At 32.0% G+C, this 17,279-nt stretch overlaps 2 protein-coding genes across 2 annotated transcripts; both read right to left on the reverse strand.

The window, feature by feature from the left end:
* Positions 1-3,132: 3,132 nt before the first annotated feature.
* Positions 3,133-7,011, reverse strand: LOC110671297 (aspartyl protease family protein At5g10770). Its single transcript, XM_021833720.2, has 3 exons — positions 6,741-7,011; positions 4,373-4,795; positions 3,133-4,274 (listed from the first exon to the last, which is right to left on the reverse strand). The coding sequence occupies exons 1-3, from the start codon at positions 6,955-6,957 to the stop codon at positions 3,454-3,456; spliced, it is 1,461 nt and encodes a 486-aa protein (XP_021689412.1). The 5' UTR covers positions 6,958-7,011; the 3' UTR covers positions 3,133-3,453.
* Positions 7,012-11,551: 4,540 nt separating this feature from the next.
* Positions 11,552-17,277, reverse strand: LOC110671315 (eukaryotic translation initiation factor 3 subunit B). Its single transcript, XM_058129562.1, has 11 exons — positions 16,921-17,277; positions 16,000-16,237; positions 15,458-15,604; positions 14,848-14,976; positions 14,401-14,529; positions 14,237-14,320; positions 13,984-14,108; positions 13,700-13,898; positions 13,077-13,609; positions 12,751-12,862; positions 11,552-12,175 (listed from the first exon to the last, which is right to left on the reverse strand). The coding sequence occupies exons 1-11, from the start codon at positions 17,040-17,042 to the stop codon at positions 11,831-11,833; spliced, it is 2,163 nt and encodes a 720-aa protein (XP_057985545.1). The 5' UTR covers positions 17,043-17,277; the 3' UTR covers positions 11,552-11,830.
* Between the last annotated feature and the right edge of the window lie 2 nt (positions 17,278-17,279).

Here is a 17,279-nt window from a genome sequence, read left to right on the forward strand (position 1 = left end):
TCTTATATATTTATATCTTAAATTCATAATAAATCAATTCTAAACAAAAAATTTTCATCAAAACATTATTACACTTATTGTAATAATTGCTAAAAATCCATCCATAAATTCTTTTTTTTTTTTTTTCTTTTAATATTCCTCTAAATTTTTTAGAAGAGATAGGGCTGTTAGTTTGTTACAATTTGCACTTTTGAGTTGATATATAGTACATTTATAAAACTCTAAAAATTATAGCTTACACTATCATGGGTGTAAGCCTAGTGATTAATTCAATAAGATGATTTTATCTCATATCGATTTAACTCTTCACTCCAGTATGATGACTAAATACTATCTATGATTAAGAGCGCAATGAGAGGCAGCGCGATAAGTTTATCTCATTTGAGTCTACCTCAGATCTAAGTGGACTATAACTATCATATTCAGATAGCCTCATTTTTTCACTTAAAAAAAAAAAAGAAATTGTACCTTACATTAATGACTTTTAATTTATTAATATTTAAATTATCTTCAAAGTTATAAAATTTTTAATTTAATACTTCATTGTTTTATGAAAAATAATTTATATACAAAAAATATTTTCTATGAAAAAAATATTTTTTCTAAAGATATTTTTTATTGTTTAGTTGTAATATCAAATTGATGTTGTGTATTTATTTAATATATATTTAAGTATTTTTACATTTTAATAAGATTATAAAATTTAAAAAATAGAAAATAACTTTTTAATAATTTTTTTTTTAAAAGATGAGTTAGTTTTTAATTTTTATATTAGGAAAATATGTCTTTACTCATTTTACTAAGTATTTTAAATATTAAAAAATATAAAAAAATATTTTCTGTAAAATGAGTAAAGTCTAAATTATAATTAAAAAAAAAATAACTTACAAGAAAATTTAAATTAGGTTACATTAATAGCATAAAACATCCACTCACGGAACTTTATTCTCAAAATCAGCGATCCATTTATTTAATTGATTTTAATTAAATTTAAAATTTATAATTAAAAAGTATTATTTTGCTCAAAGATCGGTGGCGTTTGGATTATTCTTTTCCCGAAATAAAAGCCGTGATTGATTGCGCGGACGAATCCATGAATAGTTGTACGTGGGTTGGTCAACGTAGTCAAACCTAGTACAATTTTCCACAATCTTTGGGTGGCTGATCCCACAGCACAGTTATTTGCGCCTTTCATTCGTGTAAATGAAGGACTTTTCAGTCCGTCGTCTTGCAAATTGCAAGTTTAATTATTATGTGCAAACATTTCAAGTGTACTAATGCCATATGCCTTTGGGTCAAAAGGAAATTAAATAAAATTTTGTTAAGAGTATAGAGTTAAAATAAAATTTACATAAAGATATTAGAGGGGTAAATAGTATTTTTGTAAAAAATAAATTAAATTTATATTAAAATTTTAAGGGTAAAAAGTATTTTTTTAAAAAAAAATATAATAAAATTATGGATAAAATTGAAGTCTTGGGGGACATGGCCTCCCAAGCTGTATATAGCTGCGTCCCTCCAGCACATGCCTTTGTAATTAGGGCAAAAGACTCAATCTTTAATAAATATGAAAGTCTCATTTCTTATAAATTAAGATTTTACTTGTTTAAAAATAAAAATAAGATTTTATTATTATAAAAATAATAATAATGAATCGTGGAGAAGTAGATGTGAATTGAGTTTGAATTGAAACTAAATTAAAATTTATCAAATTAATTTACACTTAATTAAATTATTTGACTAAATTAAAATCGAATTGAATCGATCAAAATTGATTTAGATTAATTTCAAATTAAAATCAGATCTTTCATTTTTCAAAAGTAAAAAAATTAATGATTAAATTTGATCAAACCAAATGAAATAAACTCAATCGAATGAACCAAATTGAGATTTAACGGAAATTAAATTGAAACCGAGATTAAATTTAACAAGTACCTTTTGATATATAGTCCTGGATCTCTAATTCTTTGAATCAGAATGGTCGTTTTGATTCTCATTTTGATTTTAAAACCAAACCGGACCATATCTATGAATTTTAAAAATTTTCTAAAAAGACTTAATTTTGACGTATATATGTAAATTACAGGTGGATACATTTTACAAAAGTGAGCAAAATGGAAATTAGAAGATTTTTTTTTTATTTTATTTTGATGAATTATTTATATCCCTTTGTTATGAGAAATGTGATGCAAGACGACAACCGGACAAAAAAATACAATGGAAAATAGGTTAAATGGTAGGAACAAAAGAAACCAAACCATGTGTGGAAAAGTGACAATTTTGCATCATGGATCACGCCATAATTCCCTTTGATATCTTCCATCATAATTTTCTCTAATTTGGTCCCTTATTTTGTCTCATTTGAGTATTCGATTCAAACCGAATCAAATCGAATTATTAAAACTGAATTATTATATTTTTAGAAATTGAAATGAGCTGAAGTACAAAAAACCAAATCAAACTGCTTTAATTCAGTTCGGTTCAAATTAATTAGTTTTTGTGTTTTGATGGGATTTTTTATTTAGACTTAATTTTCAAGTTATTTGGTATAATTTTAACCTTAATTTGAACATAATAACCATTAATTAATGAAATTAAATAATTATATATATATAAATACATATAATTAATAAATTCTTCACAAAAATAGAGTAATTTAAAAATCAATAAAGTAATTCGCTTCAATTCGGTTTAATCAAATTTTTCTCTCTGAAATTGAATCGAATTGAATTACCAAATTAGAGCAATGTGATTTGATTTAAATCAAATAGTATCCACCCCTAAGTAGATGCCAGATTTATGTCTTCACAAATTGCAATAAAAACTTTGATGATATTTTTTTAATTGATTGGAGACTAATTATGTATTGTTCCTTTTTTTTTTTTTAGCATATATAGGTTTTTGGTGGATTGATATGATTGCAATTAGCATAATTGAAGAAAAAAAAGGAGGCATGTTATTTGGAATCGAGATTTCATTTTCCATCACCACCAGCAATCCCAAAAAAAGTTAAAATATAATAATTATTTATTTTTAATAAAATTTTAATATAATAATAAAATAACAAATTAATATTAGTGTGGATATGAATGTAAAGCATCTAAGTAATTAAATTTAAAATTCCACTAAAAATAGAGAAAAATGCTAAAAATTGCTGGATAAAAACATAACATTTGCAAAAGCTATTAGTATACACAAATTCCAAACTTCCCTTTACCTTAATGCACACTATTATAAGCATGATTTGATCCCTAGCTTTTAGGTCACAAATCAATCTCCCATTATTCATTAATCAATAATCATAATCCAATGCACCCACATTCCCCTTCTTTCATCATGCTGTGTTAAATTCGATTGAAATTCAAACTCCATATTTCACAGTTCTGCAAGGATTTTAATATTATAACTGTGTTTACCATTTTTCCATCTAACCTGAATGCAATATTGGATAAATCAACTACAACCACCAGCAGCAAAACCAACTTTTCCAGCAGCTCCATCGTAGACAACCTCTAGAGTCTTTTGCTGCACGTTACCTAAAATGGCCACGTTCGTTGGGTCACTATTTCCGGCGAAGGCCAAGCACACTTGAGACACCTTATTAGCATATAGAATTCCGGTAGCATCAATATCCAACTCAACTCCACCATTAAAGAAAAAGCCAATCTTTGGTATGCTGATCGTATTATAGTTGGTAAAATCGTAGCAAGTGTCAAGTATTGATACTGCAGGCGCTGTCGGATACCTGGTCATCAATTGCCTGAAGGCAGACCTTAAAGCAGAGTATGCCGCCGGTGGCAACCGGGTGATGACAGTGCCTGAGTCGATGATTCCACCGGCGGTTGAAAAGACTGACTGGGAAATTGACAATTTGCTGCCTCCGACGCTGATTCCAGTGAAGTCGAGGCCATAGAAGGAGGAGCCGGCAGATGTTGTGGATAACGGTGTGAATTTAGCGGATTTAGAGGAATAGCCGCCAAAAGTGAGGAAGCCAGTTGAGCTGGAGGAGGATGGGAGACAGTAGGAGAAGAGCTTGTTGTATTTTCGTGAGGTTTGTGAGACCAATGATAATGGGTCGCGGCCCAGACCAAGTAGGCCGGCAGAGCCCCCGAAGAGACCCTGGTTATTTTGGCCGCAGCCGAAATAGAAGTTGTCGAAAGCTTCAGTTGGGGTTAAAGTGAGCCTTTCTTTACCAAAGAAGCCGACGGAGAAAGAAGAGTCTCCATATTGAATGCCATATACACATGTTGAGGAATCACAGTTAAGAGTGTTGCCTGTAGCATGTATTTTGCATATTAATTATCAATTAGTAGTCAGAAATCTGTTCATCATTTCTTAAGTAAAAGAAAAAGGAGGAAAGGTATGTGGATACCTGTTGCAGAAGCGAGTGAATTACAGAGCGAGGAGCCACAGGAAATGTTGGTGTATGATGTTGACTGAGAGGGATCGAAAGTTGGGTCTTTTTGCTTATAGCAAGACCTGACACAGGGTTCACATTGTGTCCAGGTGAGGTCGCTTCCAGTGTCAAAGATGAGGGAAAGGTCCTTTTTAGGGGTGCCAAGTCCCACAGTCACGATATAATTGCCTGAACCAATGCTCCTGCCGTCCTTGGCCGGAAGGGTAGCTGCATCTGTCACCTTCACATTGCTGGCACCAGACAACTTCGAGTGAATCGATTTGACTCTGGATTCATCTTGCAGGAGGATCTCCGTGTGACTTGGAGCTTTTCCAGCTTTTAGTTGCGAGCATGGACCATGCCTGTGGACTACTTCCAATAATGCCTTCTTCTCCACCACTGAAATCAGATAAAAATAACAACATTCTTAACTATTTTTTTTTATTACTTATTTATTAAAAGAGTGGGTTGTATCCAATGATTAAAAGAGCATTTAAAATTCTTACTTTCACCTGATTTAGTCTGGTTAAAAAGATGATAACTCTTTTTATCAAACAAAATTTAACTCAATTAGAAATCATTTCAGAATTATTTATTTTAAATTGCTTTAAAATTTTTAATTTTAATGTATAAAAGATAGTACGAAAATATTCATAATCCTAAATATATATAAAAAAATCTTATATATATATATATATATATATATATATATATATATATATATATATATATATATTTTTTTTTTTTTTTTTTTTTTCTTAATAAATCAAATTAACAAAGTCATTTCTAAAAATCAATTTTCTTAGCGTTTTGTGCTGAAAACTGATTTCTAATTTTCACCAAAACAAAGCAACATGGCAACAATCTAAGTTTTCAATTAAAATTAAATTAGAATTAATTAATCTAAATATAATCATAATTGTGGGCAGGACTGATTTTATTCAATTCAGTTCTGTTTTAAATTAAAAATTAAATTTTTTATTTTTTTAAAAATTTTTAACTAGTAAATTTGATCAAACTAAATGAAATCGAGAGAGAAATCCTTGGATTTAGTCCCTAATTAAATTTTTATTTAGACCTGAAACCAGACCACACCCATGCCTGGACCTAAACTTGTCATCTACAGTAATAGAAAATTGCACGCCTCAAAAGTAGCTTGCAACTATGTAAGAACATAGAGTTAAAACAACCGGTTGTTGGAGAGTTGTCGTACTCAATTGGGCATTTCCTAAACTTTCTGTGGACTAACTGATAAAATCATGAAAGTTCCCTTCTATTTAATTACATTTAAGCAATATTATCATTTTGAACAACAAAATAAAAACAATAGATTTCATCATATGATAAAGCAATTTAATGTTTTTCATTATAGAAATTCATGAATGAGTAGACTACTTGTGATGTGTGGAATCATTCTAAGCTTTCATGAAATAGTTTTTATTTTATATTTTGCTTAATGAAACACTTTCTTTGAATCGTACAATCATTTGGGATTATAATATTTTCCACTAATTTCCTTGAATTATAAATATATTTGTGTGCAGTTGTCAAATTAGACTCTCGCCTGGACTTACCTATAAATCAGCGATTTGCTCTATAGATTCTAAGAAAAAAGGACAACTTAGCAGCTGGCAGAGTTTGTCTGATTAATAAAGACTAGAGCACCCTTTCTCTATCAATTCTAACTTTTTATTCTGAATATATTAAAGTTATATAGAAAAATATAGTTTGATGGGTTTTCATACACATTTAAGGTGTAGAGAGTAAAGAGATTTTGAATTCGAGTCTTTTCGTCTATTTCTTACAAAATTATTTATCTTTATGTAAAAAATGGAGAGGGCTGAATCTCACAAGACACTGTGAATATATCAATCACCAAAAATGTGACCAGCAATTGCCTTGAGACACTGTACATGAGTAGGATTTTTTGCTGGTGAGTGATGATAACTCTTCAAAGAATATAAGCTCTTTTTCTGTATGGAGGGCCCTCTCACTACCTAATATCCATTTTTCAATCAGAAACCTTCACTTAGAGAAAGATTTTTCTTTTCTTTTCTTTTCTTTTCTTCGTTTTTTTCTTTTGTCAATAACTTCACTAGCTAATATGTTTGATATGCCATAAAAATTATAGAAAGAAAAAGAAATGAAAGGAGATTAATTAATAATTAAATCCTTTTTCACTCTGAAACTCCCTTATAAAGGTGTTAATAACAATGAAAATAAGATAGTTATAATGATTAATGATTAAGATGATGGTGATGATGATGATGATTGTCTAAACAAAGAAAAATAATTAATTTTGAGCTAGAGAGAAGTTAAAAAAGCTAAGAGTTATGTGAAAGACCTTTTGTAGTGGAAGGTTTGCAAGAATCAGATGGGAGTAGAGAGCTGACTTGAATTGTATGGCTATGGTGAGGAAGCTGGCTCTCTGCAAGTTTCCTTCCTTCGAATGAGGCATAGCCTCTGTTGAATGAAAAGAAAAGGCATAAAGAAAGAAAGTAGGCACAAAGGAAAAACCTGAGCCTAAGTGAGATGGGGGAAATGAAACAGAGAGTGGCCATGGACCAACCTCCTCAATTATTTTTCTGCAATGGGGTGCACACTATCTTCATATTCTTGCCTATATTTATAGGCTAATGGGGATGCAATCCTTACACGTCACCCACTATAACAAACCTCTCGATCTATTTCATTATTATTATTATTATTATATCCATGCATGTGGACATTATTTAGCATTAGATCCACAAAGGCGGTGGCAATTTCCTTTATCAAATCATACAAAAATGAAATTTTTGGTCTTCTGCATTCTTCTTAATTCTCCAATTAATTTTTTATTGTGTTCTTAATTTTCAATTGCTAGTGTTGGACAGTAACATATAGCTAGCTAGCAATCATGGAGCAAACAGTATTGGTGAATATATTAGATGATAAATTCATGACGTATTTCTCTCTTAGCACTTGTCCAATCATGATAATGTGATTTATACAAATTATAGCATGGTATTTAATTTGATTTTCCTGGAAAAGTTGGGTATAATTAATTTAACTCTCTCACAAGCCTTTCTTCAAATACCCACTTGTTAATTATAGTGATTCGCATAGAATAAGGGTCCACAATCAAGCAAATTGCAAGTAGCTAAAATGATTGTTCAAAAATGAATGATGAGTGAGGACATTAGCAACTTTCACTTTATCAATGCTTGAAAGGGATTGAAACCAATGAATTAATTAAAGAGTTTTCTTGAATTTAATCTAGAATTAATGATTAGATTCCCCAATGTTCTTGAAGTAATAGGTAAAGAGTTAAAGGATGGAATTTCCATGCTTCCATGATTGACTGTACTTTTTCTTTGATAGAACCCTAACTGCAAAGTTACAATTGTTTTGTGGTTTTACCATCCATTATATCTCAATCTTTCTGTTACGTAGTATATATGTAGCATTTTAACATGATTAGTAGCCGTACTTATTTTATTTTATTTTTTTTCTATTTCGATGTTTAGCCTTATTAACATGATTAGTGCTTAAGGGTTAGTCCTTCGAGATTTCACACAAGATGTAGAGTATGCATGTGTGTGGGGGTTATATAGAAACAAGATTTTATTAAAATTGTCATGGTTTTAACAACGATTTATTCCTATCACTGATCCGTTTGTGCGTATATTCTCTCTATCGACAAAAAAAAGATTGTTTAACCTTGTTGATTTGGATAATAAAAATGTTAGTGTTTATATAAGGTGATTTGTTTACACTATTTAAGTTATTAGTCCGATGAAACAATATAAATATAAATATATATATATATATATATATATATATATATATATATATATATATATATATATATATATATATTAATCTTCCCTTAAGCTAATTTTCCTTTATTTTTTTATGATTAGAGATATTTTTAAATATTTTTCATGTATCAAAATTAGGTCTTATTTTCAGAAAATTTTAAAGATATATTATTTCATATTAATTTAATGTATTAAAATAAATAATTTTAAATTAATCTGTAACAAATGGGTTCATTTTTTAGAATGAAAAAGGGAAGATACTTCATTAATTAGAAGTAAAATATAAATGTAAATACTAATTAATAAATTATATTTTTGTGCAAATAAAATTAATTATTTATACAAAATCCTTTTACAAATTTCATTATATGGCTTTTAAATTTAAATTTCTTACTAAAAAGTGGATTGCCACCTGTAGATTTATTTTCTTTAAAAAAGTAATACAACTCAGAAACAAAATATATTTAAAAACTCTTCATTAAGGAGGAATAATTCTATTAAGGAAGCGAAACACAACTAAACTCTACTAATAAGGTAGCACATACACTCAAAATATATCAATAAGAATAAATCTGATAATTTATTAATTTAAGATCTATTAATAATGATAAATTTAAAGATATATAAAAAATAAAAATTAAATAAATAAGAGGAGGGGAAAGACCTCCAATGAAATTATTTCTTGATGACAAAAAAAAAATAAAAGGAAAGAGAGAGGAAGGAGAGGAAAAAAAATAAGGGAGATGTAGTTCTAGAAAGTTGATGAGGATCTCACACCAAGCTCAAAAGGATTTATTTATTGATTTATTGATTTATTTATTTATTTAAGATAGAATCTGAAAGGAATTTAAATTCAATACAAATCCAAGTGGGTGGGGTGGCCATTTTCTCCACTTTACCATTTGTAGTTTATCAATCATATTAAATTCCCCACTTAATTAGTGCTCACACTTGCCTAACTTTTCTTTTTCTTTTTAAATAAAGAAGGGTAGTGTATGTATATATGTTCTTTTGAGGTAGAGAAATTAATTAGTTTCTATATAATATAAAATGAAAGTATTATAATTATATTAAAATCACATTTTAATTATATCTAAACTTAATAAATTTCAAGTTTAAATCTTTAATTTCTAGTTTTACAATAAAATAAAATGCCTCTAAATTAATGCAATCTATACACATATAATCATATACAAAAACTATCAACTCAAGATTCTAATAAGTTGGGTTGTAAATTCTCAATCGGTTGTTAGCACAACAATGATGAAAATAAGGAAGCAAAAGCTTGTATAATTGAGCTTAAATTCAATAATTCATTGAGCCTTCTCAAAAGAAAGAAAGTTCATCCAATATATATATATATATATATATATATATTCTTAACTAATAATTGAGTCCACGCATGACCACCCAAAGCATATATTATTATTTTGAAGCGAAAGCTGGATTTAGCCAAACAATAATTGAATATGATTATTAAGGAAAAATTAATACTTACCTAACAATTCCAATAATAATAATAATAATAATAATAATAAAATTTGAGGCTTGAACAGGCACAAGAAAATGGGATTTCCATGAATTTCATGGGTCTGTTTTGGATAAATAAACGACGTAGGAGAGGAGAGGCCAAGCTATTTGGGTCCCTTTCTCTATCAGGAGCTCATATGCTATTTGGAATCTTGTTGAGTTGTGGGCCAAGTAATAAAGGCCAAGTAATAAAATAGATGGAATCTGAAAGAGAGGGCCATGAATAGAATCTTGCAAGGCAGTGGGTAGTGGAAGAAAGCTGGAATCTGTCTCCATTTACGTAGAAAGGGATTGATGGACTAACGGCCTGTCATCATGCAAAAACTTCTTTCAACGTTTCACATTTAATTTTAAAGAAACTAATTGCACATTCAGACCAACTGCTTTTTTTATATTTCACATTCAGATAGTTTGTCCCTCAATAAAGGAAACGATAACCATGAATGGGTTAGGCAAGAATCCCTATCATCTTCATTTTCTTTATTGTTACTTCTTACACCAACCCACCAATCAAGTATTATTGCCATCTTGGGTTGGTGCAGATATCTTCTACTTGATTGGGTTTTGAGAGATAGGAGCGGAAAACTGAAAAAAGGGTATAAAATTTTTGGTTTATTTCACTTTAAATTAGGTATGAACTTGTAAAATAAAGAATAAATAAATTGAGATTTATTAAGAATGTTTTCGATGAAGACCCTTCGTTATTTGAGCTAAGTTACATAAGATTTTTGTATATATGATTGATTAGGGAGACAACGACCTAACTTTATGAATAATCTGATTCTTTTTTATATAGATCATTGATCGTAATTGATCATAGGAAGTTAACTGTGTAATCATTAGCTAGCATAATTATAAGAATATATTTTTATTTAAAATGCATAATCGTAGATATTGTTATTTTTTACAATCTCACAAAGATTAGAATTATTATTTTTTATTGAGATTTTTTCCTTTTATTAGATGAGTTTTACGATGATTGAATTATGTATCTAGATGAGTCATTTATCTATTTGAGCTGTGAGACTATCAAATCATCAATGTGGTCAAATCATATGACTGGACCACTAATATAATTTAGTCTTAAACTTATCCGAAAACCTGAATCATTAAATTAAGTACATATATTTTGAGGAATTATCTCATGTATAATTATTTGCCTCCATCTTCTTAATTACTAGAAGTTCAATCGTTTGAAGTTTGAAGTGAGTCATGCTCTAATTTACATTTTTCTTTTTTCAAAAGTATATATATTGGCTCTGTTATTTTGTACTATATGCGGATGAACACACTGAAAAGTAAGTTAAATATGAACTAAGCTCTCCTAAACCGAGTATTTTGTTTTCTTTTTCACCATTGCTTTTGGATGATTTGATTTGCTCACCTGTTAAGCAAATTATTGGTTTTTGGCTATATATATCAGGTTGCTTATGCAAGTTTGAGCGACCATTGGAAGCTTTCACCCCGATAGAACAGGTATCGTTTCAAATGACAAAAGCATTGCCTACGAGTGACAACGCAACCAAGATTTAAGATTCCCTTGTCAATTTCAGCATTTCATGGTCCTCGTTCTGATTCAATAATCCAACTCCTTCAAACCAGAATTTTCCCATTCAAACAGGAGTGAGCTCAATGCCAATCAATTTCCATTTGACAGACAAAACTATACCTCATTAATGAAGTGAAGGCAAAATGCCTTACATATGTAGCAGGTTGGCTAGCCATGGCCCCATTTGGGTTGAGAACTGAACAGATTCAATTTAAAATTTAAATAACTTAAATCATTTTTTTTTTCTTGAATCAAAACTGAAATAGACCAAGAAAATTATCTGACAAAATTGAATGGATTTCACAAGTTTGTTCCACCACAAGTATAAGCATCATAAAACAAGTGAAATCTTTATCAGGACTAACAAAATTTAAGAAATTAATACAAATCCACAGAGATATCATTAAGCCCCTACAAGAAAAATTCAAACACCGAAACTAAAATACCAAATCCCAAAGCCAAGCGTTTCGTGTATCTCCAACAACTTCGGTGCTTTTAGTTGAATTTAACCTTGAACAGAGGATGTATGAGTTCTGAGTATATTACCAATACCGCTTACTCCTGTCCAAATTCAAATGAAAGAACCTCCTCAGAAACATCCAACAACTCCTCTACTTCTATTTCTTTGGCCTCATACTCCTCTTCTTCATCACTGGCCTCTCCGTCCCTTAACTTCTGCCTCTCCAATTTTTCTTCCTCGTGCAACTGTTTCCATTCATTGACCCATTTATCCCATTCATCCTTCAACATTCTCCTCTTCTCGCGGTCCTGCTCACTCAATTGCAATGAAACATCTTGATCCTCTGCCTCATACTTCTTACTATACTTCTTCAAATTGTTTGCTATTTCTTCCTCCTTTTCAGGACTCAAGAAGGATGGTGGCCTTGGGCGCCACAAGAACTGTAAAAAATGATACAAAACTAATAGTTAAGCAGTGGCGGTCACAACATCAACGGTAAATTGGTAATAAGCCCACAAGAAGGAACAAAAAGGCAAGGAAAATAAGAAATGAGACAATCATCCACCGTGATTCAATAGAGTTTATCCATTTTAACCAAGGCCATTATCAGATGCCTTTTCATCAAATGCCACTTTACTTCAAAAATGATGTATTAATGTTACCAAGAAACTTCAACAACTCAACTCAACTATTGTGATTGTTCAGTTAAATGACCTTATCCAAGAATTCAGGAATTTAACTCTACTCATGCTGGAAAGGGTTACTCCTCATCATGTAATCCAGCACAGAATCAGTAAATGCATAAAATACATTAATATCTAAAATGATAGTGGCATTATAGAGTGAACGCAGTCAGCCAACTAATTTGAAACAATTAAACTGAGCTTTCAGTAGAATAATTAATCTTACCTGGAAGAAATGATCCTAAAATGATAGTGGCATTATAGAGTGAAGGCAGTCAGCCAACTAATTTGAAACAATTAAACTGAGCTTTCAGTAGAATAACTAATCTTACCTGGAAGAAATGATCTTTAAGTATCCGATAAAGTAGCTTGCCATTGAAAGACCAGATATTGAATCCATTTTCCATTTCATGATGAACCGAAGTCACTGAAGTTGCAACATACCTACAGACAGGACATCCATCACAACATAATAAAAATCCAGGAGGATTCTATCTGCTTCAAACTAATAAGAAGAAAAGACAATTAAAAAAAATAATACTATGCATTTAAATAAATAGAAGTATACCAGTGCACTTTCATTCACTTCAAAACAAAACCACAACATGCTCAATATACCTACTAAATTGGCTCTACAAAGCTTTCTATAAAAAATTACCTCCCAGTAGGATCCCATTCAATATCTGTTGCCATAAAATGCTCAGTTGTAGCCATGGTCTCGAGCTCATCAACATTATAGAATTCCAACTGTCCGTTAAAACCCTTCAATCCAGCAAGTATTATATAGTGGCCAGTAGGTGACCAGAAAAGAGCATTTGCCTGTTTGCCTTTGAGAGTAGTGAGCTTTGAAACCCGGCCAGTGTTATGAGCAGTCCTCATTGAGTAAAAACTTACATCAGGCCTTGGGCTATCCCCATGAATAACTGCAAACCTATGACCCTTTGGCTCCCAAGCAAAGGCAATGATCTTATCATTCTTATTGTCAAGTTCCAATACCTCTATGGGTATGTCCCGCTCTTTTATTCGGAAAAGTTCAAAGCCTGTGTATGTGGTCCTCTTTGATTTTGTATAACGATCAACCTTTACAGCAAGATAGTCCCCATTGCTTTGCCAGTACATTTTGCAATCACTAACACTGAAAAGATTCTTCTGCCTTAATTCCTCTTTACTAGGAATTTGAACAAGAGATACCTGTAAATTTCATAATTACAGAAAACAGGTTAAAACAAAACTTGGATAATTAAAAGTCCTATCACTTGGAAGTTGGAACACAGTACTCACTCTGGCTGGTTGGTTACCACCAGCAAGTTCAGGAACAAAAAGTGCCAGAATAGGATCAGTTGGTGACCAACTGAAGTCCATGACATTTTCAACCTTAAGAGACTTCTTGTCAATAAGACTAAAGGTCTCAGTTTCGTAGACAGAGATCATGTTTTTCCCAATTTTCGCAAAGTACTTGTCATCTTTTCCACCAACCCACCTGGAAAAGGCAAAGTAACTCTTCATCAGACACAATAACTGATGACATAGTCTATTTCAGCACCCATCAGAGGGGGCCAATAAACCTGAAAATGGGCCAAGATACCCCTGCAACACCACCAGTTCCTCCAATTGCAAATTCATCAGCACTCCCCCTGAAATCCCTCATCACTTTCCCAGTTCTGACATCAAAAATATTTATCACAATCCTCTGAAAAGCAAGAACATGTTAGTAGCAACACCAGGACAGAGAGAGAGAGAGAGAGAGAGAGAGAGAGAGAGAAGAAAAAGAAAAAAAAAGAAACATAACAAAGAAAAATGGCAGAATAGGAAACTCACATTTGCATCACGAGGATTGCTTGGTTCATGGCTACTATAGGTAACCAAATATTTCTCACCAGGAGAAAAGTCAATCAGTTTAACCTGCAGTTGATATCATTAAAGCTAAGCATCATTAAGAAAAAAATTCTGATAAAATATAGACATAAAAGCCGAGACCAGACCTGGGGATGAGCATAACGCATTAACCTATTAAAGGTGCTTGCACCACCCCAGACAGCAGCACCCTGCCTATGAACCGTTGCCAAGTATGTCCCAAGAGGGGACCACTGAACAAAACTCTCAGTCCAATACTGCAAAGAATAAACATAAATAAATTAAGAATAGTAAAAAAAACATAAGACTTGTAAAAAATGACAGTGATTAATAAAACTTCTAATTAATACTCTTGGCAAACAAAGTGGAACAAAAAAACATAAGTTAACAAAATGGTTATGATATAAGATGTCATATGTCCTGCTGCTAGTCTTTGGTATCTCCATCTCTCTTCTATCCAAATGAAAATTTACAGAGAGAAAGAAGGAAAAGAAGGGAGAAAGAATGTAATAGCAGAGTAACTAAATATGCCCCAATAAACAATAATGAGATAATGTAATATGGTTTAAACTCACAGCTCGTTTGTAAACAGGATCAGGTTTCAACTGTCTTGCATCATTCCAGAAAACCTCAGTATCTGAGCCAGCACGAATCACAAACTGGTCTCGAGCTTTTTCATCAGTAAGCCAACATTGAAGATTTTCCTGTAATGTAGAGGAGCAGCAGCATGGTATGTATGACACAAACACATATATGCACATTGAAAAAAACAAGCAGCTTATAAACACAAAAAGAGTTAAGGAAAGAAGAATCACAAATGAAATTTAAACTGCAAAAGCTCATCAATAACATTGCATTCTCAAGGTTCTACTTTTTTTTTTTTTTTCAATCAGTGAGGACTTCCTTAGGATGGCACTCATGAAACAAGAACATGGTCCTTTCCTTAATTCACCAGTATAAAAGGAAAATGAACAGCAAATTAGTAATGACATGAAATAGAAGCAGAACTCCATGGAGAAGATTTATGACCTCAAACAAGTCCCACAAGAACACATGTCAAACAAAATGCACAAGCACAGAAACTAAGTTGATTGGATGGCAAGTGGATCATTTGATGGCACTCAGGACAAGCAAATGAGATAGATAACAAAGCAGAACAGCAAAAGAAATACTTGAACTAATTACCCCTGGAACATATGGCCTAATTTCAGGAGGTGCCCACTCATCTGGAACTCTCATAAATTTGGCAAAGTCATCAAACATGTTGACAGCAAAAATATGTGATCTGTCCAACTTGTACCCATTAGTTTTCTCCTTAGCTAGCTCAGCTTCCTGTAATATGACCAACATCAATCAGTTACATAATTAAATAATCACTTAATTATGGACCATGGACTCACCAATCACGGACTATGCCTGTTGCAGGCTGCAAAAGCATTTCTTTTTCTCCAAGAAAACAAAAGAAATTAATTTCAATTGTAGCCAAGCCATCAAAGGCCAACCACATTTAGTTTCTCCATGCACTAGTCAACTGGTTGTCCTCAACCAGATGTTCATGCTCTGTATAATATGCCATGCATATATACAGACGTACTAGTTGCTAATCAAACATTTCTAGTTCAATAGCATCAAAAGATTGCCAAAAAGATAATCTCAAAATATATAATAAAATGAGAGGAAGAAGCATTAAGCCACCATGTATGAATGTTAATGAAGAAAACAAATACCTGAGAAGTGTTATACTCGATGAAGCAGTAACCCAAGGTTTTCTGGGTTTCAGCATCAACAGGCATCCAAACGCCATCATCCTTAATTACACCAATCTGGCCATAAATTTTGCGAATCACACCTTCAAGCTTCTCAAATTTTTCTCGGGGAACAACTGGCAGATTATCAACAACAATGATGTTACCAAAGCCAGTCTCAAAATCGAGCTGTTCTTCTTGGTAAACATCTTCATCATCACTGCCCAGAAAGTATGGGAGAAGTCAGAATTGAGCATGCTACAGACTGATAGATTAGATAAAAATAGAATTTATATCAGAGAAACAATGGAAATAAAAACAGATAGGAATCTGGTTATGCAAGCCCCTTTTTCACCCGCCCAATTCACTTTTATACTTGCTCAAACTCATTATACCCGCATAAGTTGTTCACAATGTTTAGATTCAGGAAAGAAGTAGTGGAAGTAAAGCAGCTGCTCAACTGCTGGAAAAATTGAGACCTCCTTATTGGTTTTCTGCTCACTTGCACTACAAATTTGCTACAGCAGATGGGAATCTGGCAATCATAATCTGCCAATCGATTGAACAAGATAGCTACAACTAATTTCTGGACCTCCACAACGCAGTGATCAATGCATATTCCAAGTTAATAAATTGGGTAGCTAATACACAAAACAAGAACGAATTAAAAAACAAGCTGTACCCAGCCGCATAAGGCAATGCTGAGTATATTATCTACTTATGTAAATTATCCTAAACAGCCATGTTGATAAAATTCAATGCAAATATAGAAAATGAAACCGACCAGACCTCAGCTAGGTCACAGCATTACAGTAACCAAAGAAACAGAAGAGCCATGTACTGGATATTTTCTAACAACCAAACATAGCTTGATAGGATTAATGCTAGCATGAATTCATTTACCTAATGATTCCAAAATTTTCTCCAGGAGGAAGCTGAATGGAGTTGAGATCGATAAGGGAGCAATCGATACCAGCCGCGGCAGCTCGAGCCTCTGTATCATTCATTATCATCACGTCCGCCATGATTTCCTTCCTTTGCTTTTAGGATCCTCTCTCTAGACCTTAGAGAGAGAAACAGAACAGTAGCCGACTGAAGATAGAAGGATGCGGATTCGAGTACTGGAGGAAGACAGAGAAACCAGAGTGGCGTTTTTAGGGTTTTTGGCCAAGTTCTGAGATTAGGGATTGGTTCGGAATGTAAAATTACGAAATAACCATTGCTTAATATAGGGCTACGTTGGGCCTTGTGATGAGAACGGA

This window comes from Hevea brasiliensis, chromosome 11 (genome assembly GCF_030052815.1).
Source record: "Hevea brasiliensis isolate MT/VB/25A 57/8 chromosome 11, ASM3005281v1, whole genome shotgun sequence".
Classification (NCBI taxonomy): Eukaryota; Viridiplantae; Streptophyta; class Magnoliopsida; order Malpighiales; family Euphorbiaceae; genus Hevea; species Hevea brasiliensis.